General features: G+C 47.9%; 1 protein-coding gene across 6 annotated transcripts in view; it reads left to right on the forward strand.

The window, feature by feature from the left end:
• Positions 1-13649, forward strand: part of Yipf1 (Yip1 domain family member 1) — a 46026-nt gene extending 32377 nt beyond the window's left edge. For all 6 annotated transcript variants that reach the window (XM_031378084.1, XM_031378082.1, XM_031378083.1 and 3 more), the window contains 2 exons: positions 3785-3909; positions 13426-13649. In XM_031378084.1, the coding sequence (XP_031233944.1) occupies positions 3785-3874 (90 nt within the window). In that variant the 3' untranslated portion in view covers positions 3875-3909; positions 13426-13649. The remainder of the gene's footprint in view (positions 1-3784; positions 3910-13425) is intronic.
• The last annotated feature ends 851 nt before the right edge of the window (positions 13650-14500 follow it).

Raw genomic sequence — 14500 nt, forward strand, 5'->3', positions numbered from 1 at the left:
TTCACACACACGCGCGCACACACACACACACACACACACACACACACACACCCCAAATAAAGTCAAAATAAAATTTAAAAGAACCTGTTTTGGGATTGGGGATGTAGCGCTGTTGATATAACTGAGAGTCTTGGGTTTGTTTTCCTGTACCACATCAACCGGGTGTTGTGGTATGTACCTGTAACCCTCTTGTTGGGGAAGTAGAGGTAGGTGGAGTCAAAGTTCAGCATCATCCTCAGCTACCTAAGGAGGTGGAGGCTAGCCCAGGCTAGAGACCTAACTTAGAACAAATAAAAATCAAAATTACATGGCACCCAAGTCAGGACCTTCAGGATCTGCCCATGAGAATTTTTTGGAAGAGAGCCAATGAGATGAGATTGCTTAGTGGTTAGAGGTGCTTGCAGCCAAGCTCCATGACCTGAGTTCAGTCTCCAGGACCCACACAATGGAAGGAGAGAACCAAATCCCTTTACATTGATCTCTAAGCATGCACTATGTCCTTTTCAACCCCCCCACACTTACACACACACACACACACACACACACACACACACACACACACACACACGCTAATAAATATAATTTAAAGGTAAAATAAATAACTCTCTAGAAGAGAGCATTATTATGAAGCAAAAATAGCCCTGACCTGGGAGGTGCTTAGTGGTAAACTGAGGCACCCTAACTGTCACAGCCTCAGTTTCATTTCTTTCTGGGCTTCCATAACAGTTGGCATATGGCCCTGGAAACCCCCTCCTGTACTACGAAGGGGCCTTTAGATCAGAGGCCTAAGCAGAAGTTCCAGGGCCACTCAGCTGCAGTTTATAACCTAATGTTCTCACAGGAGTGGCCCAAGGTCACACAGGCTCATAAACGGACCAAGGCTCTTATGTCAGACTGTGACTGTGCCCTTCCCTCACCCCAGACTGTTGCTGACCTGACCATTTCACACTGTATAACTGGCTGAGAAGTTGGTGGAGAGGCAGAGGCAGGAGAAAGGCTCCTTCCTTCCAGCTCTGAAAAGTCGCCTAATCAGGGCATGCTGGACTCTGGGCTAGAAGGATCTGCTGGAGAAAGAAAGGCTCTTCTTGAGGAGAAGTCGCTATGTTCTTCTGAAGAGAGGGAGGGAGCGCTTGCTGGCCAGATGGGAAGCCAGAGCCTTGTGTCTGAGCTGCCTTCTCTATGTTGGACATGGCTCCTCCTTTCTCTTCTGGAGGCGGGGATCCCGTCCGGCTCCCACACCCATGTTTTGGTTGTTGCTCTGGCCGCCTTTCTCTTTCCTTAGATAGAGGGACTGACCACGCACATCTTAGCACTGTCTGACCTCTTGGAAGGTTTGGATATGTTCTACAGCATGAAAATTATGACAGGTTAGCTGGGTCAGGTGTCTCACATCTATCATCCCAGTTCTTAGGAGGCTGAGGCGAGAAGGTTTCCATAAGTTTATGGCCTACCCGAGTCTCATAGTGAGTTCCAGGCCCTTCAGAGGTATAAAGCAAGACCTTGACTTGATGAGCAGGGGGTTGCTGGGACGATAGCTCAGCTGGTAAAGTGCTTCCAGAGGACCCTAGTTCAGTCTCCAGAGCCCACATAAAAGGAGCTGGGCACAGTATATGCTTGTAACCCCAGATGGAGACAGGTGAGGCTCAGTGTTAGCCAGCCTAAACTATGTGTGAGGGAAATGTGGTGTGATTTTCAAGGAGGAGGAGGAGGACAAAGAGGAGGAGGACTAGGAGGAGGACGACAAGGAGGAGGAGGAGAAGGAGGAGGACAAGGAGAGGAGGACGAGGAGGAGGACGAGGAGGACAAAGAGGAGGAGGATAGTGTCAGAAGAATAAACTTGAGGTTGTGCTCTGGCCTGCACATACATATACATGTGTACCTACACACCACACACAGGTGAATGTACACAAACACACACATATGGAAAAATAGAGAAAGGAAACTGTTCATATAATCAGAAGACATTATTATTATTGGGAAGCGGTAGGAGGAGTTGGCGCGGGAGTCATTTGAGCTGAGGGGCACCAGCTGAACGAGACAGCCTAGCCCGGCTTTCTCCGTCCCCCCTGGGAACTGCAGATTGGTGCTTTGGTTTCTGTGCAGTGATGTATGTGGCAGCCTCACATCTGCTGAGGTCCCTCGGTGACTGCACTGGAAAATGATCTCCAGGTCTTCACCGAACACACCTGGCGGGGACAATGAAGGAAGCCCAGAGCGTGGGTCCTTGGTAGGTTGTCGAGAGTCAGACAAACCTGCGTTTGAATGATTACCGCTGAGCTCAGAGAGAATGGTGCCTACTGGCCACAAGACCTCAGGATGGGCTGGGCTGAGCACAGACCCTGGGCTACATCACAGGCTGTGCAGAGACTAGAAGAAAAAGCCTTCTAGAGATGATTTTACAGACAAAACCGATGAGGTAGAGAGGCCTGTCTAGAGGCACAGTGTTAATAGCTAGGGCAGATGAGGAACTTACTCAGCTTTGAGACTCATAGAGTCTTGAAGAGCGTTTCCTCAAGTGGCCTGGAAGAGAGACACTCTCCTTCACTGGCGGTCCCACTCAGTGTTCCTGAGGAGCCGAGGCTGATATGGACACTCTGGCCTCTGTCTCACTCAAGACCCCCAAGTAGAGGAGTCTCCTTCCTTTGTGGCAGAAAACCCGTTAAAAGTGGGTCTGCTCTGGGGCTGTGATGAGCTAGAGGGAGTTAACCCGGGGGGTGGGGGTGGGGTTGTTGGAGTGGGAGCAAAGAGAAGCTAAAGAAAGAGATCTGGTAAGTGTGAAGGTTGGAACAGGCTGGGAAGCCCGAGCGTGTTGTGTTGGCGCCCTCTTCTGGCTAATAAGGGCAGAGCTGCTGAAAATGGGTCTTAGCTTTTTACCTTTGCATCTTCCTGAGCCACCAGTGCCAAGGGAATCCTGAGTATCTACTGGCCCTTGGTATAGTAACAGCTTCACCTTCTCTTTGAAGGGGGAGCTGAAGGCTAACAAGACTGGTGTTTTTTCTGGGCTAACGCTAGTGTCCTCCCACCTTAAGGCAGGAGGGAAGATCCTCCTTACCACTCCTCCTGGTGATGTCAGCTAAGGGGTGATGAGTGGAAACTCTTGCCACATTCTTTTTTTTTTTTACAAGGTTTCTCTGTGTAGCCCTGGCTGCCCTGGAACTCACTCTGTAGACCAGGGTGACCCCGAACTCAGGAATCCGCCTGCCTCTGCCTCCCAAGTGCTGGGATTAAAGGTGTGTGCCACCACTGCCTGGCTGCCACACTCTTCATTTTCAAGCTCAGGTACTGGGAACTGAAGGGTGCCTAGCACTTCATTTTCGACGTCTCTGAGAGAGTCAACTAGTTCAGCGAGTCAACCTATAAATATCTGGCTACTCGCATGTCAGACTGAGATGCTGGTAAAGCAGAGGTCGCGGCAGAGATGGCCCGCTGTGTGGCTGTCCTTTGTGACACAGCAATTGCTAGCACGAGCTTATGAGTCAGATGAGCCCTGTGGTGAGTCCTGGCCCCACTGCTCATGCGCCACGCTCACTTATCCAGGACAGCCTGTGTGAGCCTCGGTTTCTGCACCTGCCAGGTGAGATCATTGTAACACCTCCTTAAGGTCATTGGGAAGAGTCAGGCGTGCAGCGTAGCACATCCGGCGAATGGGAGCTAAGCTGTAAAAGGTGGAGTCAGGGAGACACACAGAGAAGTGGGTACAGTTTGGTATGATGACAAATATGATGGAGGAGGAGAGAGGCCCCAAACACTAACATGGCTCCCTCGTGGGTCTCTTTTCCTGCAGGCTTACTTCTTTGATGCTCCAGAGATGGACCATCTCCCAGCAACTATAACCACTCCCAACCAGACAGTAGCAGCGGCCAAATCCAGCTAATGAGGAAAGCAGGTGGTGGCATTTCATCTTTTGTGGTATGTCACAGATGGGAAGGTGCATCAGTTCTGCATTAGCATCAGGAACCAAAGGCTAGACCCCGTGTCTTTCTGCACAGCATTTCTATTGCTGAAAGTCCCGTCCCGAAGTCCATGTGCCTCTCCCCTTACAAAGTTGAAAAGGGTGAGCTTGTAGATTCTGGGGTCCCTGTTCTGGTCATCACACCCACCTTCTCTACTCCCACTACGTTGTCCAGTAACATGGAAGGGTTTCTTCCATTTCCTAATTGTCCCAGTGATTTTTCTGCATTTTGTGACGTCTCAGACTGGTGTCTGAAACTGGTGTTGCTCTCTCTTGAAGGACCCCTGGATTTCTCTGGAGGCTTCTGGATTTTTGTGCTTCTTGTGTTCAGGGCCTTTGAAGTTATTCCTCTGTGAATGTTTAGCTGAGTGCAAGGAAAAGATCCAGCTTCATAACTTATTCCTTGCCTCCTGTTCTACTTTCTTAGTGCCCTTTTTTGGTTGACAGGTTCTCATGTAGCCCAGGCTAGCCTCCAATTCACTGTGTACCCGAGGATCATCCTGAACTTGAACTCTTTTTTTTTTTTTAAGATTTATTTATTTATTATATGTAAATACCAGTGTAGCTGTCTTCAGACACACCACAAGAGGGCGTCAGATCTCATTACAGGTGGTTGTGAGCCACCATATGGTTGCTGGGATTTGAACTCATGACCTTCCGAAGAGCAGTCAGTGCTCTTCCCCGCTGAGCCATTTCACCAGCCCCTGAACTTGAACTCTTGGACTTACTTCATCCTCCTGCCTCTGGTTCTCAAGTGCTAGTGTTACAGGTGGGTGTGTCTCATCATACTGAACCTGAACCCAGGGCCTGTACAAGCTAAGCAAGTACCATGATGAACTTTAGTGGGGACGGACACTTACTGATTATGTTACAGTTCCTTGTGCCAAGCATATCTGTCTACACCTAGATTTTTAGTTTTATAGGGCAACACACATTAGTGAAGGGGTAGGGAAGGCCGAGAGTGGATACACAGGGTTTTTGTCTGTTCTTGACTTTAGCATTTTGTTGAGCTTTTTCATATTTAGTGACTTTTCTATCCAGCACCGCACTGCCTTATTCCAGACGATGAAACAAGATGGAAGAGTTCCCAGTTTTGTTTTTTTACTCCCTACTGGAGAGCCAGAGATAAATGTGTTGCCAGTGCCGTTTACACTTTCTGAAGGGAATTAAACCTTCAGTTGAGAGGAACATTGGAAAGATCAGGCTGTGACTGGCACCTTCTAAGCCTACAAAGTGCAGTTCTGTTGTCTAGAGTGCTTTTCCCTTCCCTCAGTCATCAGCTTCCTGGTGACCCTGACACTCTCTGTCCTATGCTCTACTCTTGTGCTCAGAGCACTAACTGTCTGTGTGTCTGTCTGCCTCTTCGTTAACATGTTCAGTCATTTGGCTGTCCATTTGTCCTCTGTGTACCAGTGTGACTCCCCGGATATATGGGGTGGATTTCTTTGTCCACCACATAACCTGGTATACAGTGAGTGCCCAGTAGATGTTTGTATGGGAAATACACTTGAACTCATGGTGGGACAAGAGCCTTGACACTGCTCTGTGAAGACTGGCTATCCTGTCTCCCAGGGATAAGGGGATGTGTAACCACCAGCCAGTTAGTGACCAGACAGAAGGAGAATGGAAGCTTATTCCTATCTGGTACTTACAAGGTGCATTTGAGCCATAGGTAACTTTTCTATAGAATAACGATACCGCATGTGTGAGAAGACAGTAGTCCCTCTTAGAGACAGTGGCAAGTAGGCACTCCATGGTAAAATGAAAGCCACCGTCCCTGACAGTGGCTGCTCATTTATATTGAAATGTGGTAGTCCCCTTGACTCTGCTTTGATATTTTAGTTCCTTTTTCTAAAGCATGGGGACTTTCTTTCTTCACTGAGGAATTCTAGTTGTAAGCCCTTCATGTTAACAAGATGTGATCGTTAAAGGTGCCTCCTGTGACCTTGAGAATGTCTCCCTGGCTGACACGGTTCTTTCGTCTCAAGGATATGCAGTTTAGAATCAAAGAAGGCCAGAGCAGCCTGAGTCTTCTTCCTCATCTATATGAATGGAGCCACAGTCAAGAGAGTGCAGTTCCTTGCTCACATAGGTGGCAAACACACACCTCTCACGCCCTATTGCACTGAATGCTCCCCAGCTTGTTCTCACTGGCGTTTCTTCCCAGCCTTGTCCACCTGCTTGCGTAGATGAGGAGGGTGACTGTGTAGTTGTTTGTGGTCATCTGCTGCTGAGAAGCAGAACTGGTACTTGAACCCAGGTCTCAGAGGGCCAGCCTCCATCTTTGCCCATCCTCCCCAATTTTTAGAGGTGTCATTCTTTCTATCTCTGAAATCTATGGGCCGCACAACTGCCATTCAGATTTTTTTTTTTCAAGACAGGGTTTCTCTGTGTAGCCCTGGCTGTTCTGGAACTCACTCTGTAGACCAGGCTGGCCTCGAACTCAGAAATCCACCTGCCTCTGCCTCCCAAGTGCTAGGATTAAAGGCGTGTGCCACCACCGCCCGGCGCCATTCAGAATTTTTGTGGTGCCCTCTTGTCTGGTGTAGAGAGCTGTAGTTCAGAGCACCTGCTTCTTGACTATAGGTCTTGCTCTCATGGAGAGTCTGACCCTGTGCCCGCCGCTGCCTTCCCCCAGTTTCTGTGGGCTGGGGAATCTGGGCACAGCTTCCGAGGCTTCCCCTTTCAGGTCCTCTTACAAGGCTGTGGCTATGTGCAGATTCATCCCGAAGCCAGACTTGGGGAAGAACTTTACTCCTAGGGTCATTAGTGGGGTTTAGTTCCTTGTGGCTGCTGAGAGTGAGGGAGCCTTACAAGCTGTTGTCTGGAGGCCACTGTCAGCCAGCTCCTTGTCATATAAGTTCCCTTCATATGATTTCGTACTTCATCAAAGCCAGAACCGGACAAGGGGTCAATAAGGGTAGGTTAGCAAAATGGAAGTGATTGTCTTAGAGAGCACAGACCCGAAAGTGAGTCTTTCCCTTGCTTTATTTATTCTGGTGGTTAGAAGGAAGTCACAGGTCTAACTCACACCAAAGTGGGGAGGGAGTTTTACAAGGGCACGGAACATCCACCATGGAGTCCCCTTTCCATTCTTTACCCCGTGCAAGCCAGTGAGGTGTGCTTTACATATTTGCACATTCTGTTGTCAATCCATATGGTAACTATTGAAACTTAAGTTTTTGTGCAAATGTAAATTTAGGTTCTAGTATTTTCTTTCACTTTGTGTGGCTTTGTGTGGCTCTCTTAGCATGGACCTGCATCATGTCACTTATTCTGCAGATGGGCTCCTCTGATTTAATGGAGACAGCCTTGCAGGACAGGACCTCTCCATAGGCCAAAGTTCTTGGGGATGGATGGGGCAGAGTCTTATTTGACTTGGCCTCTGTACTGGCAGGCCTGGGGCCTGGCTGGCATGAGCAGCACAGGTGAACAGTGCATGCTGGGAGGGTGAGCCAGCCTTTGTGAGCTGAGGGCATACATAGATGAGGGGCCACAGGGATGGCAGTTTCTACGTTGAGTGCAGACCTTCATTGCCTCTTATACTCTTACTGGGGTGGTTCTAGGACTTAAAAAACCAGATCTGGCTTCTGCCTCAAGGAGCCTCTCAGACTGATGGGTCAGTCCAGCCTTACAGGTCACACTATGTGGTGGGAGAGAGTAGTTAACTGAAGTAGGTTGTCAGCTGAGCCCTGTAGGGTACAGGGGGAAGTGACGCAGGCTTCATAGGAAGTTCTGGTTTCACTTGGGTCTGACAGTAGGCACAAGTAACTAGTTACTCAGTTCTGAAAGAGCTGTCCACTACTCATGGCTTGGGGAAGGGGGCAATCTGGGCTGTTCAGTGGGACACGGTGGTACCTCAGAGGCAAGCATCTCTGAGAAGAAGACACCAAGTCCAGCTAGAGAGGGACAGAGTGGACACAGGCAGCTGTCTGTCTCCTTGGCCTAGACTGCCCAACATCAAGCTCATGAGGGCCCTGTTGACTGACTCCTGAGCAGGGACGTAAGGCTCTTTTTTTTGCATTTTTACATTTTGGTATAAAGGAGCTGGGTGCAGGATTCCTGGTGCTGTGACCCTCTGGAGAGTTGGTGTAGGGTCTGGGAAGAGATTTCCAGTCTGGTCTACACATGGGCTGTGCATCCAATCTGGTCTGTACAGAGCTGGCACTCTGGCCTGTGCATCCAATCTGGTCTGCACAGAGCTGGCACCTCTGGGCTGTGCACAGATCTGTGAGCTGGGGTGGTTCCATTAAGGTGTCAAGTCTCCAAATGAGATAGTGATGAACAGCTTCTTTGTAGCCTCCCCAGCAGAGCATCCATCGCTTTGCCAATAAGAGGGGCTGTTCAGAGGCCTGGGCACTGTGGATTTACGAGCTGGCTATGCCTTCTACTGTAAGCTCTGGGCTCCTAGCTTTCACTGAAGAAAAATGGCTTCGAATCTCAACAGTAACCTACCCTGCATAAATCTGTGCCTGGGAATGGCTCAGCTGGAATGGACTCTTGTGAGAATATTAACCCGTCCTCTCCCAGGAGCACTGGACTCCTACGGGAGCCCCTAATTACTGGTAGGCAGGAAGCTGCCCCAGAATAATTTACTGAAGCGGGGAGCAGAGGGTCTGCATCTGTTCTTTTTTGTGCGGCGGTGCCTTATCACCTGGGCTCAGTGCTGCTTTTCCTGTGTCAAGACCCTCGGAAGGTCCAGAAGCTATGTAGGAAGGTCTGCCTTGGCTTGTGGGATTGGATGAAAGACCATGTCTAGGCTGAGGCACCTCTCACAGACAGTGACAAGTCCGAGTGCACAGAGGAGAGCAGCTAGCACACAGTCAGACTGCACAGCCTGTGATGAGGGCTTTAATAAGAGGTGAACAAAGGGTTTCTGGAGAGGCTTTTGTATGGAAAATCCTCCTGACTGGACACGTGCGTTTATAAGCTGTCAATCTTCCTCTTGCCCTTGCCATGAGCACTTACTTTTTATTCTTTTTTGAACATGCATGCATGCATGCATGTAGGTATGTGTGTGTGTATATATGTATATATGCATTTGTTCGTGTATGAGTGTGTATGTATATGTGTGTGTGTGCATTGTATGTGTGTGCCTGCGTGTGAGATAGCACAGTGTGGGAGGCCAGAGGATATCATGAAGGAGTTGCTTCTCTCCTTCTACCATCACCGTGACTAAAACCAACTGGGGATGAAAGGTGAGGGTGGGGCAGGCAAGCGGAGGGGTTAGGTGAGATCTAGGAGTTGGAGGTCGGTCTGGGCAGTATGGTAAGACCTGGACGCCCAGGTCATCTCCTAGCCCCATAACAATGTTTACACAAGACACACTTCATACCTGGGGAAACCCTCCCAGAAATAAACACTTAGAGGCTGGAGAGAGGGCTCCGTGGTTCTGGGAACTGAACTGATATAGGCAGCAAGTTTCTTTGCCCTCAGAGTCATCTTGCTGGTCCAAGAGTGCTTATTTCATAAGTTAAAAGTACAAACCATTTTTCCAGGTTTCTATACATTAGTTCTTTTATTATGAAATCAACTTTGACTTTGTGCTGCAAACTTTCCCCTCCCATGTTTAAAAATATGGTATGTATGTAAGTATGAGTGTGTGTGTGTGTGTGTGTGTGTGTATGTTGGTATGTGCCTTTAATCTAAGCATTTAGGGGGCTGAGGCCAGCCTGGTCTATGTAGCAAGTTCCATGTCAGCTAGAACTACATAGCAAGGCCTTCTCTTGAAAATAAATTACTGTTTTATACTATTTTAACTAATTCCTTGAGAATGTATACATTTATACAGTGCCTTGGTCGGATTCACCCTTTGCTGCTTCCCTATTTCCTGCTCAGGTCTATCCTCCATGAATCTCCTGTTATGTCCCCCAGCCTGCATAGTTTCACCCCCTCATCCCCAGATGTTAGCGGTGGTCTGCTAGAAAATCTCTTCCCAGTCTCTGGACTATGACTTTCTCATTTTTTTTTCTCCGTTTCCTCTTTGAGGTAGATTGGAGGGCCTGGGATGCTAACTGGGTCAGCACAATCATTTTCTTTTTGACAGTAGAAAGTTTTGACTCAGAGGTTGAACAGGTAGCTGTGGACCTTGGGCCTGACAGGACAGTCACTGTCTTGAAGTCAGAACAGTTGTAATTATCTGTACTTACAAGACCCTCATAAGGTTGGACTGGCTAACATTCCCATGTGGAGAGGGGGTGGGATTCACAAGGCTCCACCCCTCCCAAAGAATGTCTAAGCAACCAACAGTGGCTCACAGAGAGTCTCCTTCCATGGTACAGCTTGCTGTCTGCTGCCTCCATTCCTGTGAGTAACTTGGTTAACCACTACTTTACCCAACTAGAATTGGGGTGGAGTTGCTTCTTTTTTCATTTTTGTTGTTGTTGTTGTTTTATTTTTGTTATTTTTCGAGACAGGGTTTTTCTGTGTAGCCCTGGCTGTCCTGGAACTCACTCTGTAGACCAGGCTTGCCTTGAACTCAGAGATTCACCTGCCTCTGCCTCCCAAGTGCTGGGATTAAAGATGTGTCCCACCACTGCCTGGCTCACTTTTTAAAAAAAAAAAAAAAGTATTTATTTTTATGGTTCTTGAGAGAGAGAGAGAGCTTAGCAGTTAAGAGCACTGGTTTCTACATTCTAACTTCATATCGCACACATCACACAGAGCAAAGCCCTTCTAAATTAAAGAGACAAATTGGTGGAGACTGCAGGCCAGGCAGTGGTGGTGTGGGTCAGATTCAGCCTCTTTTGTGGTCTAGTCCACCACTGAACAAGGCACTGCTTGGGAAGCCCTCCATGGAGGCTTGGTCTCTTCATCTGAGAAGAAGGCTGTGCATTTGAAACACTTCCTGCCACGTGCCCTCCTCTCCTATGCAGCTGCCTCTGGCCCTCCTTTCCCTCTCTCACAAATCCCCAGTGAGGTGCCTCAGCTTTGCTGTCTCCCAAGCTAAAGTGGTCCTCCATAATACTAGGAGCCCAGTATGCTTCCCTGCTGTGACCAGTGGCATTGCCATTCACACTCGCCTCTGACTTCATACAAGGGCAGAGTCCTTGCTGTGCCCTATCTCAGTCATTTGTAGTTGTAGTTAATTAAGCGATGCTGTATGCGTTTCTTTGTCCTGTTCCTTCCGCTGCTAGACTTTCTTGAGAGTTGAGACCATACCTAGCTTATTCACCATTGTGCCTGTGGTCTGGGACAGGACCTAGCACACGGGCATTCAGTAAGATTACGAAATTCATACACAGAAGCTGGACATGGTAGAGCACACCTTTAATCCTAGCACTCAGGAGGCAGAGGCAGAGGCAGGTGGATCTTTGAATTTGAGGCCAGCCTGTTCTAGAGTGAGTTCCAGGACAGCCAAGGCTACACAGAGCTATGACCTTAACTTGGAGAAAAACAAAAATCAAAACAAAAAAAAATCAGATAAAACAAAAATCCATTTATAGATCTGGGGTTTCATCTCCAGTATCAATAAAACAAAACAAAAATTACCCAGTCACCAGACTTGATGGAGCAGGCCGTGATCCCAGTTACTCAGGTAGTGGAGGTAGGAGAAGTACAGAGTGAAAGACAGCCTGGGCAACTTTGCGTGAAACTGAGAGAAGTTAAAAACAAAAAAGGGCTGAGGATACAGCTCAGTGGCTGAGGACTTGCCTTATATACACAATGTTCTAGGTTTAATCCCAGATGGAAAGGAGAGGTAGAGGAGGAAACCTACCCCTCATACCTGCGAAGGTTCATCTTGGTTGTTTCAGCTTGGTGAAACAAAATTTCACCTTGGAGTCACCTTGGAAACAAAATTCTGGGTATGACTGATCGTCTAGATTAGGATCCTTATGGCCAGTACTGTCCCATCGTGTGCAGCACTGTCCCATTGCTCACAGTACTGGTCCATGAGTTGGGGTCCTGGTCTGCATAAAAAGCAGAAAGCAAGCTGGGGACCAGCACTCTTCTTTCCCAGCTTCCTGCTAAGGATGCAGTACAACCTGCCAAAAACCTCTTTTTTGCCACCATCCCTGTCTTGCCAGGATGGACTGTATGCTCTAGAACTGTAAACCAATATAAACTGTGATTCTCTTAGGTTATACTGTCCGGTGTTTTGTGACAGCATCGAGACAGAGAACTAAAACAGCCAGCCAGGCTAGAAATCCCAACACCAATACACATCCCTTTTCTGATTCTCCACATTGTATCACTAGCCAAGCGAAATCCCACTCTATCTCAAAACACACCCACCCACACCATTTTTGAAAATCCAAACTCCCTGGTTTGTCATGATCTGCCTTAATCTTTGTGTCCTTTCTCATGCCCTTACAGTTAACCTCTTGTTTCAACTACTTCAGTTAGCTTTCCGGGCCTGTTTTGTGTCACTATTCCTGGGAGACATGAATAAATGTCTACTCACTCCAAAGAGGGAACCAACAACAGATCAAAGAAACGATACCTCCAGAGTGTACCTCAGCAAACTACTGCGTCTGTTGGGCTTATTTACGGAAGTATGGGTGAGGAGTTACTTACAGGAACAGAAACCACTCCAAGACAGCTGCTTCACAGGAAGCCCACCCCAGCATGAGTAATATAGCTCCAAACAGCTGGAAGCCTGGAACTCATGCACAACTTGGCAGGCAGCTAGACAGGTTGGAAAGTCCCTCTTTCAGGCAGCTCCCAAAGTCCTTCTATCAACTTGGCAAGGGCGGAGCTAGTAAATCTGGTCAGTTTCAGGAATTTCCTGAAGCTTTTCAGTTGTTTACTTGTGTCTTCATGGAGCTTCCCTGCCCGAGGGAATTTTCTTCTCCATGTAAAACATCTAAGTCTAAGGAGCTTCCCTCCAACAAGTTCCCAGATCTTTGTCTTTGTGTTTGTGTGTATGTATGTTCACATGTGCGTGTTTGTGGGTGTTTGTACGCAGGTATAGGCACACAGGGGCCAGGGGCCGAAATCAGGTGTCTTCTATCATTTTCCAGCTCATTTACTGAGGCCAGGTCTCTTGCTGAATCTGGAGCTCACTGATTTGGCTATAGTTCACCGAGCTGGCTTGCACTAGATTTATCCCTTTCTTCCTGCTGGGCTCTTGGGTTACAAGCAAGGTCACCACATCCATTTGGCTTTCATGTATGTTCTGGAGATCTAAACTCCAGACCTCACGGTTGTGCAGCAACCACTTTATGCACTGGGCCATCCCCCTAGTCTCAGATCTTTTTAAGTCCCTCCATATCTTATCATGCTTCTGCCTTAATAGAATGGTGCCACATGGAAGTGGATGGAAGAGGAGTGAACAAAGTTTGGGGGCTCAGGGCAGAGAAGGTCAACTGGGTTTCCAGGAAAGTAGAAGAAAAGCTTAGGCATCGCCATACCCTGATGTTCTGCATTGAGAGTAACTACGTTCAGGATCTGTGGTTTGGGGGCACCAGGCAGCCCTGATACTGAAGTTGAGAGAACTTCACTTTTTGTTTTTGTTTTGTTTTTGTTTTCAGCTCTCTAACTGTTGGGGTGTGTGGCTCTTCTGGACACAACATCCACTACAGGAAAGCAGAATGGCCAGCACCAGCAGGAAATTGTCGTCACACTGAAGCCTCGTCACCCATTAACAAGAATTAAGTGTTGGTGTGACGTGTCAGGTCCTTGATTGAACACTTACCTCGCATGTGTGGGGCCCTGAAAGCCCGGCCCTGAAAGTAAAGTGCAGTGATGATGCTTAGCGTGTGTCCTTCTGCTCTTTCTTCCTGCGTACTGACCATCACCATGACTAAAACCGACTGGGGATGAAAGGTGAGGGTGGGGCAGGCAAGCGGAGGGATTAGGTGAGGCCTAGGAGTTGGAGGCCGGTCTAGGCAGCATGGTAAGACCTGGACGCCCAGGTCATCTCCTAGCCCCATAACAATGTTTACACAGGACACACTTCATACCTGGGGAAACCCTCCCAGAAATAAACACTTAGAGGCTGGAGAGAGGGCTTAGTGGTTAAGAACACTCACTACTCTTCCAGAGGTCCTGAGTTCAATTCCCAGCAACCACATGGTGGCTCATGACCATCTATAATGGGATCTGATTCCCTCTTCTGGTGTGTCTGAAAACAGTGACAGTGTGTTCACATACATAAAATAAATAAATAAATCTTCAAAAAGAAATAAACCATTAGACCTAATCTTATAAGATGAATGGATTTTTGTTTTGATTTATTTCTTTGATACATCACCTTGCTACGTAGCCCAGGCTAGTTTTAAACCTGTGTTCTTGCTTCAGCCTCCCAAGTACTGTAGTTGCAGATGAGTCCCATGTCCATAGTTGAAAGCATAGGATTTCTTAGTAGAATCCACCTTCAGCAGAGTCATAATGGGATTTGATGGTAGAGTCCACCACGAGCAGAGGCATAAGAACAGAAAACACATTTAGGGGACAGTAAGGGGATTGGTCTATAAACAGGTAAGTTTTAGTGTCTTTAATTTGACTTTTGAGTTTCTGTGAATGAATGAATCTCACCTACATGTATGTCTGTACACCACGTGTGTGTCTGGTGCCCTCAGAGGTCACAAGAGGGTGTTGGATCCC

This window comes from Mastomys coucha, unplaced genomic scaffold, assembly GCF_008632895.1.
Source record: "Mastomys coucha isolate ucsf_1 unplaced genomic scaffold, UCSF_Mcou_1 pScaffold18, whole genome shotgun sequence".
NCBI classification, from domain to species: Eukaryota; Metazoa; Chordata; class Mammalia; order Rodentia; family Muridae; genus Mastomys; species Mastomys coucha.